This window comes from Gadus macrocephalus, chromosome 3 (assembly GCF_031168955.1).
Source record: "Gadus macrocephalus chromosome 3, ASM3116895v1".
NCBI classification, from domain to species: domain Eukaryota; kingdom Metazoa; phylum Chordata; class Actinopteri; order Gadiformes; family Gadidae; genus Gadus; species Gadus macrocephalus.
The window spans coordinates 7,186,077-7,207,957 of record NC_082384.1 but is presented as its reverse complement, the minus strand read 5'-3'; the positions used below and the strand labels follow the sequence as shown (position 1 = coordinate 7,207,957).

Below are 21,881 nucleotides of genomic sequence, written 5' to 3'. Positions count from 1 at the left end.
GGATAACCTCTTTGTCTGTTACGGGGGCTGCAGGAAGGGGGCTGCCCTGTCGAAACAGAGACTCTCCCACTGGGTTGTGGATGTGGTCTTGAATGCCTATAGGGCACAGGGGCTCCCTGGGCCCCGTTGCCGTTAAGTGCCACTCTACCAGGAGTATGGCTACATCATGGGCTGCCTTGAAGGGGGTTCCACTTCAGGACATTTGCTCCACGGCTACATGGTCCTCATCATGTACGTTTGCCCGATACTACAGGGTTAATGTCGCTGCTCCTCATCCTGTGGCGACGGCTGTCTTGTCGACGGCTTCGAGCCCTTGATTGAAGTGAGCACTCTTCGTGACCTTTTTGGTATTAGTCATCCAGTGCTAAAGCACCGCCTCTGGCGGTCAGTAGGAATGAAATAGAACGATAGTTACGTATGTAACTACGGTTCTATGAATTCCGGATGACCGCCAGAGTTCTCTGTCACTCAGACTTCTCAGATTCCGCGAGAAGATCCAGTTGGAACAGAACCTCGGGTGACTCCGGAATATATAGACTTTCTCGGGTCACCCAGGTGTCACAGGTGACTTTTTTGGTATAATTACTCGACCTGCGCATGCGCGAGATGGAACATCCAGTGCTAAAGCACCGCCTCTGGCGGTCATCCGGAATTCATAGAACCGTAGTTACATACGTAACTATCGAACTTCTTCGTTAACCATTTTCCTTCATAATTAACAGTCATATTTATATTTCTTCCGTTAGTGTTCTTGGTTTAATTTCCCAAGAATTTCAACGATTTTTCAGGATTATGCTTTTAAGAAAGCCCTTAATTCACTTGAGAAATGTGTGCTTGGAGGTTTCTGGATGTTGTATGCTTATCAATAGACATTTTGACCTTGTGAATGAGGCTGCAGTTCAGGTTTATCAGCGGCTCAATGGGATAATGCCTTGTACAGGTGATCCTTAGGTTGAGATTTCGAATCTCGATTATAGCATTATGAACAAGCTGAACATGACATTCGGGCATTGCTTTGCAGCTCACCTGAGTATTGCATTAAGTGTAACGTCTTCATCAACATCTTTCCTTATTTGTCATATTTATATATCCTCCATTAGTGTGTTCTTGACTTTTAATTTTGCTCGGATGCCGTTAATCACCGCTTGCAGTTATATTTGTCATTGTTACTAAGTGATGCCAGAGACCCAATCCCTGTGGCAATCTAACAAATTTAAATGGTCTCACTCCCAATACAGTATTTACACTTTAAGGAGATTTGGAGGTTAATTATCCTGAATGTCATAGCTATTTTTCTGCGATTTCCATGATGGACTTCTGACTTAACATTATACGTTTAACAGTAAAATGTAATCCCTGCCTGGACACATTTACTTCTCATAAAAGTGATAGTCCAATAATTAGACAATAAAATATAAAAAAAGACAGCCGACACAAATTATTTAAAAAAAGCAAATATGGATTTTTTTTTATTGTTTAATGGCAGTTACCAATATTTCATCTATATAGCAAGCCCAAAAATAAATACAGAGATTTAAATAATTCCAACAGTGTGTTTCATAAAACACAGACTGACAGTAGTGATTCATTTTGACTTGTGAATAGGGCAGACATTAAAACACTATGCCCAACTCAACTTCCTTCCCAAATAACTCTTCCTGGAAAGTTATTATTAGCAGGCTGTTCTATTGGACATGAAGATTCAACATCTTAATGTTCAATGGCGACTCATGTCCTTTGATGTTAAGTTATTCAGCCATCACAAGCAGTAGGGATGACAATTTACCATGCGGACACGCAACAGCACCACATGGAACGAAAGTACAACAAGCAAAGTGCATAAATATAATTACAAAATAAAACCAGATCAGCAGAACCCTGCCAAAAAAGCTACAGTAGATAATCTACTTAGAAAAATCCCAGCTCTTGAAATGTGTTCATTTACAGAGGAAAAAACATGTGGTTGTGTCGATTAAAAATGGTGGCGTGACAAAGTTGTGTTTGATTTTGTTTGCTTTTATTCCCTGACAAATGTGATCATAATGCGCTCTGATCGACTGCACCAGAGTGGCCGTCCAGAAAGCGACCCGGGACTCCTGGTCCCTTCAAGGGTGTTTAAACCTCCAACCCCTGATCCCTGCTGCCCACTGCCCCACCCGTTATCCTTTGGGTTTTTGATCATGCAACTCAAAACGACTCGACTACAAAGAAACACTTGAATCCTTGGTGCTTTTCATGATTCCCGCCGCCCTGATATGAAACGTTATGGCGGTGGCAAAGCGTGACAATGTTATCCATAGCCGCTAGAGCACAGCCGTCTGTTCATCCAGCTGATCCCACGCTGAGCCTGATAATGCTGGAACTACCTAAACACTGATCCATAACAATGGATAACCAACGGCCAGTGCAGACCGTCAAATCTGATTCTCAGTCTCAGTATGGAGCAGGAAAAAAACTAAAAAAAAACTTGATTTAAGGAGAGGGATGGTAGTACAGACTGCCTCAGCCTTTAACACTGTGCATAACCTCTGTGGTGCGGACATTAGAGATCCTAGGCTCCATCCTAGCGCCAGCTTCGCGCACGCACACACACACACACACACACACACACACACACACACACACACACACACACACACACACACACACACACACACACACACACACACACACACACACACACACACACACACACACACACACACACACACACACACCACCACCACCCCCCCCCCCCCCCCCCCCCATCCATCACAAATCCCCTCTCAATTCAGTGCATTCATTTGTCGTTGATCTGCAGGTTAATCCAACCCCTCCTTCTTCCTCCTCATGGTGGTCTTCCTCACTTGCCCTTCGGGCTGCGTGGCTCCCAGGAGCTCCTGGCCGACAGAGCCACGTAGTCCTTCTGGAAGCGGGAGTTGGGCGTGCGCTGGCGCTTCCTCTCCACCTGCGTGGTGAAGAAGGTGTCCTGGAAGCGCATGCTGGAGGCCGTGGACTAGAGACACACAGGAAGGAGGGGATTACACCAGGAAGCCAGTCCCGTCCTGTCCGGCCATGGAGAGCTAGGGCCCAACATCATAGATATGATGGGTAGTGGAAATAATATCTGGCTTGGTGCAATAAAAATAATCCTACAACAAAATGTAAATTGATTGGCCACACACTTTTTTTTACATAAAGGTGAGCGTTGAATTCATACTCAAATCTTATTGGCCAGGGTTTAACACCAGGGCGCCGCTAAAAATGTAAACATGTCACCCTGCTACTTTTTATGCAAAGCTGTCAATGCGTTTTTCGAGAGGGTCACACTCCCAAAAGAGGTCAAAGCCACTGAAGTAGAGCATTCTGTACAAACCGTTTAGCGCGGTGCCCATTCCCAACATACAAGAGCGCTGGTCATTTCACACCCACCCTGATCTGAGTCAAGGCCGGCCGGGAGTGGGAGCTCCCTCTCTAAAGCAGACCGCACGGTCGGACACTTACAAGTCTTCCTTTCACCTTTTTAGGCAGGTCTTCTTCCAGGGTGTACACATCCTCCCTCTTGGCCAAAACCTGGGAGCCATCTTCAAACTCCACCTTGGGGGGGGGATACAAGCCGGGGAGTCATATTTCAGCCGACACTTTATCTCCCCTCTGGTGACGTTCACATTTCACTGCCTCTCCTTTTACCGCCAGGTCAACGGTGATAAACCCACCTCGTCTTCTGCACTTTTCCAACGACCTACATTTCACGGCCCTTAGAAGCCGAGACTCTTAAAATGTTCCTACCGGAAGCACACCTCCCCGTACAATGGAGAGCTGTTCCTCCCCACTTGGCCCACTTCGCCTCATAAGTGTGCACGGCTCCACGGTGTGTGTGTGTGCGTCACGGGGCCAGTTGTGCATGTCTAATGGTTGACGCCCAGCCCCACTAAATAAAGCCTAAGTGGAAGCAGCAGCAGCCTGTCTTTCTGCGCGGTGAATATTTCAGTGAGTTTGAATAATGCAGATTGTCGTCCTCCCTATCTCTCCCCCTCTCCCCTCGCCCCCCCCGTCCCCCACAGGGCATATTTGCCGAGCTCTTCCTCCCACTCTATTGATGTCCGTCCTCCAAACATCATCCAGCCATTTCCTCAGCACCACCAGCTATCTGCTCTCTGTTCCTCTCTCTATACATAGACCTGGGGGGGGGGGGGGGCTGACAACAGGCAGCAGTGGGAAGTGTTGTCAGTTGAGCTGGTTTGAGTTCTGTTTCCCTTCTGGGCCCCAGGCTTCCATCTCCTTTCTCCTCGATGACGTCGCCAGGTTAACCGGTACAGTGGATCAAATATGTACGTAGCTCCCAGCTCCCCCAACTCCCCCCTCCCCCCCGGCCCCCATTACACTGGAAAAGTTCCCCTGTAAACCAGATCGGGCCGTGTGTTTGCAGGTGTGTGTGTGTGTGTGTGTGTGTGTGTGTGTGTGTGTGTGTGTGTGTGTGTGTGTGTGTGTGTGTGTGTGTGTGTGTGCTTGTGTGCGTCCGGCGTGCGGGGGGCTGGTACCTGGTACATGTGGGTGGTGTTGGACCCCAGGTACTTGGCTCCGTAGTAGAGGCCGTCGGGCCACTTGACCTGCACCGCCTCCCCCACCTCGGGGGGCCCCAGGCTCACACAGTCCCGGCTCTGTGGGGAGAGCAGCAGAGCTAGGGCTCAGCGCACGCTGGGACTGGGCTCAACGGGGAGAGGATGCTATTGAATTCAATAGGTTCAATAGACTATTAGTGTCAGTCACAGCAGCTGTGAGCGCCATTCTGCGGCAATTAAACAAAAGCTCATTACCGCTCGCCTGACAAATCCCTCTTCTTACCAGGGAAGGTTTACAATCCTAAATTGGTGTGTATGTATGAATAAGGCTGCATGAATTAACGCTTGTGTGGTGTGTTTGCTTGTAGTAAAAGGCTGAGTGAGACAGTGATTGTGGGAGTGAGGTATTGATTGTGGGAGTGAGTGAGTGAGACAGTGATTGTGGGAGTGAGTGAGTGAGACAGTGATTGTGTGAGTGAGGCAGTGATTGTGTGAGCGAGACAGTGATTGTGTGAGCGAGGCAGTGAGTGTGCGAGTGAGGCAGTGAGTGTGCGAGTGAGGCAGTGAGTGTGCGAGTGAGGCAGTGAGTGTGCGAGTGAGGCAGTGAGTGTGTGAGCGAGACAGTGAGTGTGCGAGTGAGGCAGTGAGTGTGCGAGTGAGGCAGTGAGTGTGCGAGTGAGGCAGTGAGTGTGCGAGTGAGGCAGTGAGTGTGCGAGTGAGGCAGTGAGTGTGCGAGTGAGGCAGTGAGTGTGCGAGTGAGGCAGTGAGTGTGCGAGTGAGGCAGTGAGTGTGCGAGTGAGGCAGTGATTGTGCGAGTGAGACAGTGATCATATGAGTGTGTGTGAGTGTGTGTGTGTGTGTGTGTGTGTGTGTGTGTGTGTGTGTGTGTGTGTGTGTGTGTGTGTGTGTGTGTGTGTGTGTGTGTGTGTGTGTGTGTGTGTGTGTGTGTGATCTGTGTGTAGAGGGTGTTATGCGTGTGTGTGTGTGTTATGTGTGTCTGTAATGTGTGCATGTGTCATTTCTTTGTTCAGGGTGATAAAACGGCAGTTCTGCCTGTGCGTGCATCGCCCGGGGGCCTCACCACGATGTCCTCGGGGTAGGTGTCGTTGGAGAAGGAGCCGTCGTCGAACATGACCTCGTAGAAGGCCTGCGAGCTGACCTGCGTCACCCTGCTGCTGTAGTAACGCAGGTTCTTGTGCTTGGAGATGACCGTCTGGCCCAGGGAGATGGCCGCCTCGCTGGCCCGCTGCTTCTGGGACACACAGGGCAGACGGCGCCGCTCAGACCGCTGGGGAGTTGTGTGCGTGCATGCGTGCGTGCGTGCGTGCGTGCGTGCGTGCGTGCGTGCGTGCGTCGGATTTTGAGTCTTGGCATTTAAGAATAGTACTTAGCATCGTGTAGTGTCTTATCCGAGCTATCTTTATTGTATACGGGGAATGGGTTAACCTAGCAATTGTTAGTGCTGGACACCTGTTTCTATGGACATCCTGACGATACCGACGGCGATATATTGTTGCATCCCTTTCTTCTGAAAAATTTCTTATTGTAAGTGGCTTTGGATAAAAGCGTCTGCTAAACGCCCTAAATGTAAAAGTGGATCCAATTAATGAGATGAGAGACAAAGAGAGCCTGTGCAGGCAGCTCCCCACGGAACCCCTCCCTTTGTCACTCACCGCAGCGGAGCTCCGTGACTGGTGCCGGTGGCAGGTGATGGACACGACGTAGGGCCAGTCGTCGGGCTCCATGGTGACGCCGGCCGCGTGGGCGCAGGTGACGTGGAAGGAGGTGGGGCAGCGGCCGTAGGAGCACTGGATGCAGGCCCCGGCGTGCCGCTTCCCCGCGCAGCGCTTGTGGCAGTAGGTGCACTTCTGTGGAGCGGCCGGAGAGCGGCGTTAGAGCGGCGCCCTACAGACCCGGCGGGGCGACCCCTTGCTGGAAAGGGGTGTCCTAATGAAGACACTGCCCCTGTAGAAATACACTCATTGAATTCTCAATAACGAACCAGGAAACAAGGCTTAATCCCGCCCCCTTTCAGTGGTTGGTTCCCGGACCAGCCTCTGGTCCGTCCCGCCCCAGAAGGGAGGACACCTACAGCGACAGATCCATGCAACTAAACCACTCTGACATATTGAGTTAGATGGACATAGTTAGTGTCTTTTAAATCCACTTTGAGACCATTTGTTGAACGTTTAGGCAAATAGTCTGTCTGCCTATTCATCACTTCTGTAAGGGGAGAGCCGCTGCCTTTCAGGCTTTCCAAAATGTCTATGTATCCGGTCGGCCGTGGCTACACCTTCGGGGGCCGTGGCTACACCTTGGGGCTAACCCCCTAGGACGTGATTGGCCGTGATGAATTATAGCCGCAGGGCCAGGTACTGGAGACCCAGTGAAGAGGGGCCGCAGCACCAAGACACCGTTCCCCAATTCCAGGAGAAAATACCCCGGAGATGTAGGCCCTGATGGGTCAATATATTCTATTCTGTTATTGGATTCAGTATAAGAGAGAGTAAGAGCTGGGAGAGAGACCATGGGAGTGGGGAGAGAGAGTGGAGAGGGGCATAGCGAGAGCGAGAGCGCGCGCGCGAGAGAGAGAGAGAGAGAGAGAGAGAGAGAGAGAGAGAGAGAGAGAGAGAGAGAGAGAGAGAGAGAGAGAGAGAGAGAGAGAGAGAGAGAGAGAGAGAGAACGAGAAACAAGGAGAGAACGACAGCTGGGCAGAAAGCAAAGAGGTCGACTGAGAACATGTTATTTTGCTGCTGCATTACAAGAGAGCTGTGGAATTGGAGTCGACCAGACAACCTCATGTGAGGTCACACATCCACCAGTAGGGCGGCGGGTCCGTTATTAGATTCATTTCCTCCTCAGTTCGCCGAGTGATGGGCAGCTGGCAGCAACGGCAGCGGAGCAACGGGCAACTACACAACAAAATTGCTGAACAAACACAATGTTCCCCCATGTTCCTGCACGTGCATTCTGGTGTTGCTGTACCAACCAGCCCATCAAGTCTGTTTCCCTCCACCACGGCCGCCACCACCACCACCACCCCCCCCCCCCCCCCCCCCCCCCCCCCCCCGCCCCTCTTATTTCCTCCACCGCTGGGCGAGGAAAAAATGACGACACTCCCCCATTATAGCACATCTCTCCCCTCTCTCCCTCTCCCCTCTCTCCCCCTCCACAATAAAATATACTCTGCTCTCTCTCCCTCTCCATATTTATGCATCCTTCTCCTGGCAGTAACTCCTTGGAGACCAGCAGATGTGTAAATGGTAAACAATGCTTCGTGTAACTCTGCGTTTAGCGTGGTGAGCAAGCGCGCCCGTACCCACAGGCCCGGGATGCGACGGCTGTAAAGCGGATTTCAAGCGTTTGCGGTCTGATAGCGAGGGTCCCGGCCTTGGGCAACCTTTTCATTTTTCAATCGTTCCGTACGAAGGTGCGTTAAAAAGTCAACCATTTGGGGTACTTGGGTTTTCCTAAACGAGCTGATCTAATCTAGTGGATTTAGCGTTGATTCAATTATACCCCTTCAAACGAATTTGTGGAGGCAATTGCGATTAGGGTTATCAGTTGGGCCTGTCTTCAGATTATTATCCATCATTAAAGCGTGCCATTTTATTTCACCAGCACCATGATTTGCAGGGCAGCCCAAAAGGCTGGCAGGCTTTTCAAAGTACAAGTCGCTCATTCGGGCAATCTTTCTTGAAAATGTGGGTCCTCTGGGGTCAGAGCTAACTTTTTAGACTCCTCCTCACTGCGCACGGTGAATAAGTAAGGCAGCGTTTCAGGGAGGCAATTTCTCCACACAGACAGCGATGGACTGAGTACTGGTCCGTGGTTCAGATCACATCCATGCAGTTTGATCAGCAGGACGCACGTGTGCTGTTGATGTTTTCCCCGTATCGGAGCACGGGGTGGGGTTCATGACGTGGGAATATGTGAATAGTCTAGTTGTGTGCACGTGTGCGCGCGTGTGGCCCCGCGCTCCATGCCTGTGCAGTCACTGGGTTGCTTTTGAATTCTGGTGTTGAGCCATGTGTTAAGAACATTCCCACAGTAAATTATGAATGTGTGTGGGAGTGTGTGTGTGTTAGTGTGCGAGAGTGCGGATGTGTGTTTCCGCGTGTTGGCGGTAAATGATGAATGAGCTGGCCCGCCTGCGCGGACGCCGGGTCCAGGCCGATGTTTTTGGGCACGTGGCTCGCTAAACGCAGTTTGAAGAAGAAGCAGGAGAACAACTGGACACGGCTAACAACAGACGCCTCACACACACACACACACACACACACACATTTACTAAACACACTGGGCTCCATCACCCGAGGCGCACACGGTATGAACACGACGACAGCGACCACTGTGTGGGATTCGTCTCGTCCCTAAATGTCCTCATCAGTCAGTGTGAGTCTGTGACAGCTCTGTGTGTGTGTGTGTGTGTGTGTGTGTGTGTGTGTGTGTGTGTGTGTGTGTGTGTGTGTGTGTGTGTGTGTGTGTGTGTGTGTGTGTGTGTGTGTGTGTGTGTGTGTGTGTGTGTGTGTGTCTGCGTGTGTGTGTTCCTGACAAGGGGACATGGAGTGGAAAGTGCTGAGTGAGGGTTGGGGGGGAGTTAGTGCCTGAAGACAGAGTGGTCCATTTACCGGAAGCACAACATTGACCATGAAGGACGGACCAGAGGGTATCCCGTCCCCCTCCCTCCCGTCCCCCGTCCCCCTCCCTCCCTCCCGTCCCCCCCCCTCCCTCCCGTCCCCCGTCCCCCTCCCTCCCTCCCGTCCCCCTCCCTCCCTCCCGTCCCCCTCCCCCCCCGTCCCCCTCCCTCCCGTCCCCCGTCCCCCCCGTCCCTCCCTCCCCCTCCCGTCCGCTGATTGTTCTAATGTGTTGTGGAGGTGGCGGGCGGTCCATGACCAGCAGGAGATATAGGTTCTTTGATGAGGCCGCGAGGCATTCCGTGTCCTGATATATTACGGTCATTGTCGGGGGATACAAGATGAGAACACTGAAGTCTATTCTGCCGTGAACCATGTTGACCTAAAGAAGGAATAAGGGAAGGAAAACAGACACTGCCCTCATGAATAATATATAACGAAAACACAGGATGTATATTATCTGAGAGCAAACATGACTAAGGGGTGAAATTATAGATGCCCCGGCGCAGAGCCATTTTAGCAGTAATTTCAAACCCTCAGAAAGAATCATGTATATTGCCTTTTCGACTATGATTTACTCTGTTCAATTTTCCCTGATTTTGGTCAAACCAGCACTTTTGGGAGAATATGAGCCTTCAAAGCCTCTGGAAACGCACGGCTGACAGTGAAACATGAGCTGCATTTGTGGTTCCCTCGTTCCGTTCCCATAACGCAGCCCGAAACACACAGACACACACACACACACACACACACACACACACACACACAAACCCCCACAGACACACAAAGAAACACACCAACACAATTCACAGAGGATATTTTCATTGTTTCCATGGCGTCTAACTAACGCTTCTTGTTCACATGTGTCAGAGCTGCCGCACGCAACGACACCTACCGTGAGAGGGGCTCCCGGTCAACATCACGCTAACACGTAGCATGAATGCTCACCAGGGATGTCTGGGTAAATATTGGCCACCCTTTCCACAAGCCAGCGTGAGCCCGGGTGATCGTCTCTCCTCATCGTTCTGCTGAGCTTTCCAGATGCCCGCAGCACTGAGCTAACTATAGTGTCAACGTGTCAGGTCTGCTGATCCACTCTGCTGCTCTCTCGTGTCTCTCTCACACACACACACACACACACACCTAAAAACCAAGCTTAAATGCAAAAAAATAATTCAATCCACGGCCAAATGCATGACACACACATGCCCCCATGTGCGTGCGCATACACACACACACACACACACACACACACACACACACAGCACAATTCTACCCACTCGTGGTAATTATCTAGTTTTGATTGTGGGCATGTTCGTCTCACATTGTTAATTAGAGCTGCTAACACTTCATTAATTAGACTGAGTCCTCAAGGACGTGGGGAATTCCTGCACTGAATTCGCTGGCGTGTGTGTGTGTGTTCCGATGCTTGTGTGTGTGCGTGTGTACCTATGTGTGTGTTTGTCTGTGGGCATGTGTGTAAGTGTGTTCCTAGGTTAGTGTGAGTGTGTTTGTGTGTGTGTGTTTGTTTGTGTCTGTGTGTGGTTGTGTCTCTGTGTGTGTGTGTGTGTGTGCGCGTGTCCTTACCAGGCGGTATCTCTGCAGAGGGATCATGCTGGTGTCGATGGGACTCCTCTTAGCCTCGTGGCTGAACCTCGCCTCTGGCAGAGCTATGGCGCACATCACATGGGCCCACCTGCACACACACACACATTCATAAACACACACATACCTTAGCACCTGGGGCTCAGAGAGAGCCACTCGGAGTGATTGCTGACAGGCGGAGTCTGAAGCATCTCACCGGTCATCTGTGGTCCTCTTCAGCGCGCCGCCCCGGAGGTTACAGAGGCAGCACTCCTGTGAAGGACAAGGTGCAGGAACAGGGGATTCAGGGCGGAGGGACCGCCGACACCACTTGGCATAAGAGAGACAGTCTCGGTCTGCTCTCAGCCTATTCAAGTCATTCCTACCCATGGCTCTGTTTGCTAGACTGTAGGTGTGTGTGCTTGTATGTGTGCGTATGCTGGGGTAATTGGGTCTTTGTTTGTGTTTTTTGGGTGTGCACGCTTGTGTTTGTGCTTGTGTGAGTGCTTGCATCAGCGTTGCCTGTGTGCGTGTTTGTGTGTGTGTTTGCGTGTGCGTCTGCATCAGTGTACTTGTGTCTGTACTTGCGTGTGTGTGCATGGTCATCTGAGGAGAACGCAGGGTGAGGGTGTGTGTGGGTGCTGGGGTGAGGCGGTGTGTGGGTGCTGGGGTGAGGCGGTGTGTGTGTGTGCTGGGGTGAGGCGGTGTGTGTGTGTGCTGGGGTGAGGCGGTGTGTGTGTGTGCTGGGGTGAGGCGGTGTGTGTGCTGGGGTGAGGCAGAGTGTGTGCGCGTGTGTGTGTGTGTGTGTGTGTGTGTGTGTGTGTGTGTGTGTGTGTGTGTGTGTGTGTGTGTGTGTGTGTGTGTGTGTGTGTGTGTGTGTGTGTGTGTGTGTGTGTGTGTGTGTGTTCGGACATGCGTACCGCGTTGAAGCGCTCCGCCGTGCAGCGGTCACATGACCACTCCTCTCTGACGTCCTCCGCCGTGACTCCGTAGCAGCCTGAGAAACAACCACGGGAAGAGAAGTTGAGAACAACATCTGTGGGAGAACAACCATGAGGAACGAGCTAATGAAGACGAGAAAATCCAACAACCGCGCTGCAAAACCAAACTGTCAAAGATGGCGAGAGCGAAGCGTCAGCCCGGCCGTTTAACGGCGGGACGCGCGACTGCGGCCAGGGATTCAAATATTCCCCCTCCATTATAAGGAAACCCGTTTCAATAGGGGAGCAAAGTGGACAAACACGGTCACACGCAAACGCCACATGCCATTTCCCCACCACCAAATTTTCCACGGTGCCGTCGTGGTTCCCGCTGCTCGGTGACGGGCCGGTGGCTCTCCTCCATGCGGAAGACCCCGGAGGCGCTTACTTATGTGGTGATGGAGGATCGCTGTGGGTGGGCTATCAGGGCTGTGTGTTTATAGATATTGATGCTAATTCCCGCCGTGGCTGCGCAACAACCCGACGAATGAAAAACAAGGCATTTCTTTGCGAGATAAACTGTGTGCGTGTGAGTGCATGTCTGTGCCTGTGATTGTGTGCGTCTGCGCTGCCTGCTTCGACCAAAGGTCCACAGATGCGACCCGTTCCTCAAGTATATCCTTCAGGGAGCGACGTCGACCGCCCTTCAGAAACCCGGCCGACAAGGATGAACGATAGTCAACCCGATGATAACACTGCCAGCGTGAACCAACACCCGCGGCTTCCTGTTTGCGCGGGAGCGTTTAGAGGGGGAAACGCCGCGCGCGTGATGAGGGGGCACCGCAGTGAAGTAAAGGAGATCACTTTCTAATTTGGCAACTCCTTAGAACCAACAAACGAGGGCCTTCAGACATGCACCAAAAAGAAAAGTATCCCCATGCTCTTTTCTTCATTTATATGAAAGTAAATCAAAGAAAGCCAAACTATGCATGCCTTTACCGCACTCCCGCTGACCAAAGCCAACCTCTGGAAAGAAATAATGGAGCTAACCTCTTTTCCTTTCAAGAGTTCAAATAACATTGCAGCAGGAATACGATATTTATTGTTAAGGTCTCAAATCCAAAGCTGTGGCTTTTTCAACAATGTCAGAAGATCGCACCCACACGCGCACCCACACACACACACAGACACAGACACACACACACACACACACACACACACACACACACACACGCTTGAAATGTGTCCCAGCTCTGGACATATGAGGCCCTGTAGATCTAGAAATGAGGGATACAGAGCAGTCAACACTAAGCTGCTGGCCTGGGACAGTGTGAGAACAGATTACTGGAGAGAAACATTTCTAGCATGTGTGCGTGTATCTGCATCTCTGATAGAAACCAAGAGATTAAGATATTGGTTCAATGTTTTGGGTAGGGGGGGGGGGAAGGAACAGAGCGACCTGAGCCGAGTGAATAATGAGGAAATGTTTTGTAAGCGTGCGTGTGTGTGTGTGCACTGCACCCTGGGCTTGTTTTTACTCGCTGCGCTTCTGAGTGTATGTGAGGCCTTTTTTTTGGTTGCAATTTGCGGCATTGGCCCCGTCTGTTGGACAGGAAGTGTTCGTGGTAAGACGGAGGATTCACCCTCATTCAGCTGACGGGGGGAATAAAACACTGCGGACCGCAAAGAGATGAGAGGTACGTGGGGAGGGGAGAGAACGGGGCTGGAAAATTGCAGGGGGGGAAAAAAAAGCCGGAGCTTAAACCCGCTGAACTTGTTACATCGACGGTGCAAAATGTACCACTACCGCTGGAACTTGGCACACCGCTGGATGAGCGGTCGTGCGCTCCACTACACGGACAGGACTGGGCCTGTCTGAGACGACGGGCAGATGTTGGGAGGATGGGAGAACCAGTGGAGCGTTGTCCCGCACTGCTTTTAGCCACTCTTTCGATCCAGTTTACACTAAGCTGTTTAAATGGGTCTTTTTTTTCCTCCGCTGGATCAGAACAGATGCTTTCCGATAAGCTTTGCTTTAACAATTGAGAGCATATGTGCGCATTAACATGACTTATCATAGGTGATAACAGGTCTCTTTCAGGATACTCTGGAGATTGGGAAAGTACGTGAATATATCATTGAAATGACATTCACTTGATATATGCTGGTGCATTTTGCCTCGTGAGACCATCAGGAAATTCGGGTTTGCGTTTCGCCATAAATATGTTTGGCCTTGGCTGGGTAGCCATCGATTTCCACATATGGACACGACCTTAAGTTGTTCTAAAAACCCAGCAAATCAGATTAAATAACTGAGTGAGGCTCTTGTCGGATGCGGTTGGAAGCAGAGCAAAAAACCTTATTATTCTCTCCACAGCACTCTGTCGATTGCCACCCTTTCATCAGGCGCTGCCATCGTTTTAGAAATGACACGCAGCCCGCTGCGCACCATGTTAAAACGTGAACTGAACCCCCCCCCCACGGCTGAATGGTCCTAGCTCTTGTCTCTCTCTGTGTGATTGTAATGCTAAGGGGCTGGAGGCCAGAGCGGCCTGCAGAGAGAGGCAGAGTGTGACCCCCAGGGACCAGAGCGGCCTGCAGAGAGAGGCAGAGTGTGACCCCCAGGGACCAGAGCGGCCTGCAGAGAGAGGCAGAGTGTGGCCCCCAGGGGCCAGGCCGGTGCGCGGGGCCCTTACTGGCGTGGACCTGCAGACAGCAGCCCTGGCAGGAGAGCAGCGCCGAGGAGCCGTCCTCCTGCAGCCGGGGGTTGGTGGGGGTGGGCGGCCCGTTCTGCTCCCGGTAGGAGAAGCAGATCTCCGGCACCAGGGGCTTGGTCCTCCTCAGACCCCCGTGGTTGGGGGGGCCCGGGGAGGAGGGGCCCTGGAGCGGGGCGGCGTGGACGGCGGACCCCGGGGAGGACTTGGCGTCCTCCACTTTGTCTTCAGCCTGCGGGCGGTCGAGACAGAGGGGGGGGGGGGGTGGGGGGGGGGGGGGCGTTATCCACAGAGCAGGGTTGTCGCGGACGCGTGGGAACGGGGTCGGTCTTCAAATGGTAAGCCGCTCTGTGGTCCTCCGAAATGATTCACTACTTTAACGACCGGCAAATTATCGAGCCAAATAAATACTCTGATTTTCAACTAGAAGTTATATTTCACAATTTCTCCTTTTTGCAGAGAAAAAAAAAAAAGAGGGGAAATTTTTGGGCTGTTCATTTAAAGACAACGCACGCTGCCGCTGACTCTCCAATCTGATCTATAGCACCTTTAAGGGCCAAAAATGGAGGTGAAGGTTTATACACTGAAGAAGTACAGGTGATGATTATCAGGCATTGAGAGTTATCAGTGTGTGTCCCCCCCCCCCACCTGGTAGTAGGCCATGAAGAGCGTGCACACGGCGCAGTGCGGCTGCATGGTGGCGGCGTTGGCGTTGTACTCCTTCTCCGCTGTGAAACACGGCTTCCTGCTCTGCCACAGGAAGAGGAGGGGCTTAGCCCAGAGCTCCATTTCCTGTTCGCCGCCGTCGGCCGGGTTGACGTCCATGGGCTCTGAACAAGGCCGGAGGGAGGAGAAGGGAGAGAGAGAGAGAGAGAGAGAGAAAGAGAGACGTTAACAGAACCTCTCAAACACACCCCAGTAGACCACTCTGTGACGGCCCAGCGATGACGACTTAGGATTGAAATTAAATCAATAAATAAATCGTATCGGGACACATAAGACATTGAAGCCTGAAGGGAAATCCATGGCTGGAAAAAACGCTGGTGTCGGAGTGCCCTTGGGACCATCTGTGTTTATCTGCACCTGAAGAGAGGCAGACACTTCTCTCGGTCTGGTGTTTTTTGTTAATTGAGTCCCTAACGGTGAGTCTGAGGCCAGGATGCGCCGTGCATATCGAGTGCAGGAGAGGCTGTGGATCGCCCGGTCCCCCGTGCACTCCTGTAGTGTTAGTAGGGTTAACGCTTGATCAAATCCACTTCCCATCATTTGGGGCCGATTATCAAATGAGTCTGAAAATGTAATGATATGAATTATATTTTAAATTAATCTACACCCGCCTCTTTAACCGAAAGACCGATTGTTGTCATAAAAGTGCAGACACGGAGCATTAGATGATCATTCCATGGTTATATTTTGGAATCAACAACTAAAAAGGACTGACCAACAGGATAATTAGCACGTGTGTGTGAGCGCGTGTGCGTGTGTCGGGAGTCTCTCTTTGGACACAGTGCATGTGTATTGGATGTTCCTTCTCAGAAACCATGAGGAATGTGACATCCATCACTAGGTCATGGCGCGGTCACATGAACTGTGATATAAATCTAATCCATGTTCATGTGCACACTGACGTCAGACGGATCATTTAATGAGAAAATAAGATTGGGGGGAAAAATAAGGCAGACTAGTTTATTTCCAGAGGTCAATGTGCTATAGCGTGATTTTGGTCTTTCAACAAATATAAATGCACACACGCGTAACTCTTTACAAAAATATGCAGGAACGAGTCACGGATAAGAAGCAAAAGCCCTGATTTGAAACATTACTCACATAGTAGAACGTGGAAATATGCTCCTTTGAATTTGCTTATTTTTCCAATAAAATAATTTAAAGGAGATCCATTTTCTCATAGGGGGAACAGTGAAATGTGCCCAACAGTAATATTTTTCTACTCGAGTACCACCCCCACCACTGAAAGAAATACAGAGACCAACTATCCATTTATAGCGAGATAGAAAGATAACCCGTCACCCGCAGGCAAACCCCAGTGTTAAATTTGCTATAATATCCGGTAAAAAACTATCAAAGTTACAACCTGATATACACCTGGTTAAATTGATTTGCCTTGCACGATTCAGTCAGAAGTCAGTTAGTAGGCAAACGTTTTCCCAGAACTGTCTTACCAAAAACAAAAGAAAATATATACTTAAAATAATGTACAGCCGCTATACCTAAGGTCAAAAGGAGTACAGACCCTGGCCAACCACCATCCAATGTTCACTGGGCCAAGCACTCTGAACCTTATCACAAACCCGGGTTTCCACCCGGCTCACTGCGTCCCCCTCGGTTTGAGGGGATGTGGGAGCTGATCACACGAGACCTCTGAACCGTTTCTAGACAACATCAGTAACACATCAGCAAATGAGGCTTTGTGTCCTCGGCCTGTCCTCCCTCTCTGTTATGGTAACGTTGTTTTAAACGTTTACTGCAAGGTCGGAATCACAGTGCAACTTGACTGAATAATTAACGACATACAGTCCAGATTGGAACGCAATTCTAGCATAGCCACAAGTACCAATACCACAACTCCCGACACAGTGCCAAGCAGCTGTGTCTCCTACCGCCACATCTCCCTACCACACATTCTAACGCACCCCACAACCAAGAGAGAGAGAGAGAGAGAGAGAGAGAGAGAGAGAGAGAGAGAGAGAGAGAGAGAGAGAGAGAGAGAGAGAGAGAGAGAGAGAGAGAGAGAGAGAGAGAGAGAGAGAGAGAGAGAGAGAGAGAGAGAGAGAGAGAGAGAGTGTGTGTGTGTGTGTGTGTGTGTGTGTGTGTGTGTGTGTGTGTGTGTGTGTGTGTGTGTGTGTGTGTGTGTGTGTGTGTGTGTGTGTGTGTGTGTGTGTGTGTGACCCACCATCGTCGCTAGTGGTCTGCTGCTTCACAGCAGTGGGCACAGCCCTGGCCGTGGGTTTCCTCAGAGGGTGGCGCCAGCTCTTACTCGTCCTCTTCACGGATTGAGCAGGGTACTGGAACACAAAGCAGCACAACACATTGTTGTCAAACATCAAGGTGGGGGGGTGTGTGTGTGTGTGTGTGTGCCTGTGTGTGTGTGTGTGTGTGTGTGTGTGTGTGTGTGAACTCACAATAGTGTTCTCTCTTGTGTTCTTTGGTTAGTCCCATGCACAACACAGCAAGTAGCAGCAGTTTCCAATATTTGTATATGAATCGACCAAACGAAATGTTGCAAAAAAAAAGCCTACTCAGTTTAAAAATACTCACCGGACAGACCTCTCCAGGTTCCAGCCTCGCATCACACTGCTCATAGTCACTCATGCAGTCTCCCTCATCTTCCTCCTCGTCTTCCTCCTCCTCCTCCTCCTCCTCCTCGTCCTCTTCCGACGATGGGGATGACTCACTGCTACTGTCCCCCCGGGCCCTGCTCTGCTCCTCTTCCTCCCGCCCGTCCCCCTCTCCCGCCATGAAGGAGACCGGAGTGACGGGACCCAGGCAGCCCGGGGCACCGGCCGTACCCGGCTCCCTGCGCCCTCCCTGGGCCCCCATCGCCTCCGCGTCCCCCCTGCAGGGCTCGTACTCCGCCGCCAGCCCCGGGGGCTCGGCGGTGCCCACCGACAGCAGCGAGGTGGGCTCCAGCTGGGCCCAGGTGAGAGCCGCGCCCCCTTCTTCCTGATTGGCCGCGTCGCCGTCGGGGCGGGGCCCGTCGGGGTCCGTGACCTCCTTGTACTGGGGCTCGGTCCACATGGTGTAAGGGAGGTTCTCGTGGGCGAAGTCGGCGTGCAGGCTCTGGATGAGCACGGCGGGGCTCGGGGAGGTCAGGTTCTTCCAGATGCTGCTGGAGAAGGGCTTTGGCTCCTCGTAGGGGCTCGATGAGTAGCCGGACGACGAGAAGGCGCCGGGCTCGAAGAGAGCGTCGTCCATTTGGTGCCCGAGCTTTTGCAGCTGCGGGGGGGCCGAGAGGACTCTGTGGTCGTGGCTCGAGACGTTGGGCATAAACGAGTCGGTGCCGAGCAGGATCGGGGCTTCGTCTGCGGCCGCGCGGTGCTCGGAGGCCGCGGGCTCTGCTAGTTCAAACGGGAGCTCTGCGACGGCGGCGCCGTCTCTGAGGCTGAAATGCCGTAACGTGGTGTGGGCCCTCTCCGCGGCGGCAGCAGTTCTTAAGTCAGCAGCGCTGCCCGCGGTGGTGGGGACCCCGGGACCCCCGCCGTCACTCGCTAGCCGCTCGCGCTGAACATCAGGCTCAGAAGGCGTGCGAGAGAGCGCCGCCGCCGCCGTCACGTCGCCCCCGGCGAGGTCCGCCTCAGCGAAGGCCGCCGGGGGGTCCGCCGGCGTTTGGCGCCTCAGCAGAGGCGCCCCCTGCTGAGGCGGCCGCGGCGGGGACGCCGCGACTTCGCTCAGCCCGGCGTCGGCGTGCGTCAGGGACGGCATCTCCTGGGTGAGCACGGGGGGAGCGGGGCCGCTCTCGGGCCCCTCTGCCGGCAGCTCGGGAGTGAGGAGAGGCGGGAAAAGGTTTTCCTCTGCCGCCACGCCGCCGGGGGGGGCGAAGTCGGGGGGCCACGGCTCTAGGGGCGAGCGGTGAGAGCCGCGGGCCGACGTCTCCCTGCCGCCCTCGGCCAACGCGCCGTTATGAAACGCCCCCGCGGTGCGGTGTGTGTGAGCGGTGGTGGCAGCCGGCCCCTCAGCTTCGAGGGCACCCTGCCGATCCGCCCCGCCCCCCTCTTCCTCAGTCCTCGTTCCGGGTCGAGAGGCTCCCTCGCTGGGTGAAGGGCCCGACGGGTGGCTGTCTGAGTGCAGAGGATGCAGCCACACCGTGAGGTTAGCCGCCGTACGGGGGCAGGGGGCCGCCGGGCGGCTGCTCTGTGGGCTCATCCCTCTGGAGTGGTCCGGAGGGCTGGCCAGGTCCCGCGGTCCAAGAGGGTCCGAGAGGGCCGCCACAGACTCGCAATTGGCTCTTTGAGCGGTGAGAGGTTTGACCTCTGCGACCGAGGGTCCTTTGGGTTTACTGGGAGCCACGGCGATTACCGAGGGGGCTTTCTCACACGGTGGGCCGGAGGGGTGAGGGGGGAGGGAGAGAGAGGTTTGGGATGGCTCTGATTTACAAAGGTTGAGTCTGTCGCTCTCGACCCGGTTCACCTTGACCACACACATCTGTCTGCAGGGGTCTGTTGGGGAGGGGGGGATGGAGGAGAGGAAGAGAGAGATAGCATGGTAGAATTAACGGATCTGCATTCAAGTCCTAAACCAAACGTGCCCCTTTTGCTAAAATATTCAATTAGGATAACACTGAGACACAAGGCTTCACAAGGGCAAGAAAGGCCCATTAACAATTTGTTGAAACCAGACAGACAGACAGACAGACAGACAGACAGACAGACAGACAGACAGAAACAATACATTCTGGTGCCAACACCAGTCAGTCTCTTACCAGGGAGGCGGAGAGAGTTCTGGTGGTCTTCCTCCTTCTCCTCCTCCTCCTCCTCCTCCTCCTGCTCCTCCTCCTCCTCCTCCTCTCCTGGCGTGCAGGTTGTGTGTTGCTGAGATCGGCGTACCTTGGGTCCCAGTGGGCCTCCTGCTAGACCTCTCCTCCTGCTCCTGCTGCTGCTGCAGCCGCCGCCGCCGCTCAGGGCTGCACCTCCTTCCAGGCCCGGGGGCTCCTCCGTGGTCCTGAGCCGCTTGGAGCGAGTACGGGAATGCGTGGTACTGGGCACCAGGGGAGAGCGGGGAGACAGATGGGTTAGTGCTGAAGGGGATTCAAACTCAAAGCCTGATTAACACAGAGAAGCGGTTTTAAGAGAGTGTGGACTGGAGTGATTTGGCGGATGAGCCCACTTGACTTTTAAGACACATTTTAAATGGGCCAATAGGTCGACGCTGGTTTATCTGCAATAAAAGGTTGCGCGTAAAAAGTGTCAGGGAGTACGTTTTCCCCAATAACATTGCGGCTTATAGTGGCAAGCACCGGCTAGAATGAACAGCTTCAAAAGTGCTTGTTATGGTCGACTCTAATCAATACCTCCCGTACTAGGAATCCGGGCCAGCCGTCTCCAGTTCATTGGGATTATGGGTGAAAGGTGTCTTGCTCAAAGGCATCAACCAGGGGCAGCAAATGGATTAGAAGCCTTAAACCCTGTGGCCCCCCCAACGCCTGATGCACGGCCCGCCCTCCACTCCGTCCGGTGCCTACCTCTTATTGGAGGGCTTGCTCTTCTGGCGGCGCTGCAGCCAGGTCTGCAGCTCGGGCGTGGTCCTGGGGGTGGCGGCGGTGTGGTCTATCTGCGTGGGGTCCTTCCCCAGCATCCAGGCGGGGTAGCGGTCGGGCTGGAAGCGCTTCACGAAGGGCTCCATGGAGATCTTCACCATGTCCTTGCTGCATGTGCACTACGGGGGATGGGAGACACGGTGGAGTGCACAGCGTCAGGCTATTGGATAAGGGGTCAGAACAGTCTCATTAATAATGAATGCACAGAGAAGGATTCACAAATGGATTTTGTGATTTATATATAAATTACTCAATTCTCACAAATATATTTCAATGCACACATGAATGGATATCGGTATGTATAAATGTAAAATAAATCCATAAATAAAAATAAGTTTCACAAACACATTTCTGATCCACACACAAATGTGTCTTGACGCAGCTTTTACTTCTTCGCCACCTAGAGATTGTTATGTATGATCATTAAAGAAAAACATGTTATTTCCCAAAAACATTTGACCAAGGGAACCGGGAGGCTCGGAGGCTGGACTTATTCTTCAGAGGTCGGAACTGCAGTCATGTGATTGGCTGCAAAATGAGGGAGGCATCTGATTGGCTACAGAGAGTTCCTTGTTGAAAGAAAATAAATATTTTTTAAATTAAGATATTTATGGATTTATATTACATTTATTTAAAACAAGACGCATTTGTGTGTGGATCAGAAATGTGTTTTGTTTATGGATTTATTTTACATTCATACATACCGATATCCATTTGTGTGTGCATTGAAATGTATTTGTGAGAAGAGCGTAATTATATATAAATCACAAAATCCATTTGTGAATCCTTCTCTGTGCAATCATTATTAATGAGACTGTTCTTATCCCACAATTGGAGCACTGGTTCACAGCTCTGCTCCCTTGTAGGAGCGACGCTGAAGTGAAAGGTCACGTTGATGGGAGTACAATGACTGTACGAGAGCAATCGTGATGTTTGTTTTAAGTTGCATTGTTTAAAAAGGTTTAGATGCGGGAGCCGTTGAAGAAAAAGAAGACAGAGAATGAGGAGGAGGAGGAGGAGGAGGAGTGACCCCAGCCGAGTGTTACCTGTGTGGCCACCTTGCCGTAGTCTATCCATCGGAGACTGGCGAAGTTGGTGGACTCTGCACAGTTGAAGCCGTGGTTGAAGCCAGCGTGGTAGCCGTAGGGGAACGTCACCATGAACTCCCCTGCCTCCTGAGTGGTCTGATAATGACCATGATGATGGCGGTGAC

General features: G+C 52.2%; 1 protein-coding gene across 2 annotated transcripts; it reads right to left on the bottom strand.

Moving 5' to 3' along the window:
* Positions 1-1,438: 1,438 nt before the first annotated feature.
* Positions 1,439-21,870, bottom strand: LOC132453874 (lysine-specific demethylase 4C-like). 2 transcript variants are annotated; one of them, XM_060046922.1, is made up of 15 exons: positions 21,715-21,870; positions 20,594-20,787; positions 19,835-20,109; positions 17,674-19,571; positions 17,309-17,420; positions 15,046-15,227; positions 14,380-14,629; positions 11,684-11,760; positions 10,981-11,036; positions 10,767-10,875; positions 6,215-6,409; positions 5,623-5,793; positions 4,521-4,640; positions 3,499-3,576; positions 1,439-2,995 (listed from the first exon to the last, which is right to left on the bottom strand). In XM_060046922.1, exons 1-15 carry the CDS (start codon positions 21,826-21,828, stop codon positions 2,843-2,845), a joined length of 3,984 nt encoding a protein of 1,327 aa, XP_059902905.1. In that variant the 5' UTR covers positions 21,829-21,870; the 3' UTR covers positions 1,439-2,842. The 2 variants fall into 2 exon arrangements, with proteins under 2 accessions (XP_059902905.1, XP_059902904.1); XM_060046921.1 differs by having other exon boundaries at positions 3,484-3,576; positions 5,623-5,790.
* Positions 21,871-21,881: the final 11 nt, after the last annotated feature.

Excerpts from the sequence above, each read along its gene's own strand:
- LOC132453874 (XM_060046921.1), bottom strand. The coding sequence starts at position 21,828 with ATGGTGACGTTCCCCTACGGCTACCACGCTGGCTTCAACCACGGCTTC. Across the intron at positions 20,788-21,714 it reads ACGGCAAGGTGGCCACACAG|TGCACATGCAGCAAGGACAT; the intron begins GTAACACTCGGC and ends CATCCCCCGTAG. Across the intron at positions 15,228-17,308 it reads GCAGACCACTAGCGACGATG|AGCCCATGGACGTCAACCCG; the intron begins GTGGGTCACACA and ends GGCCTTGTTCAG.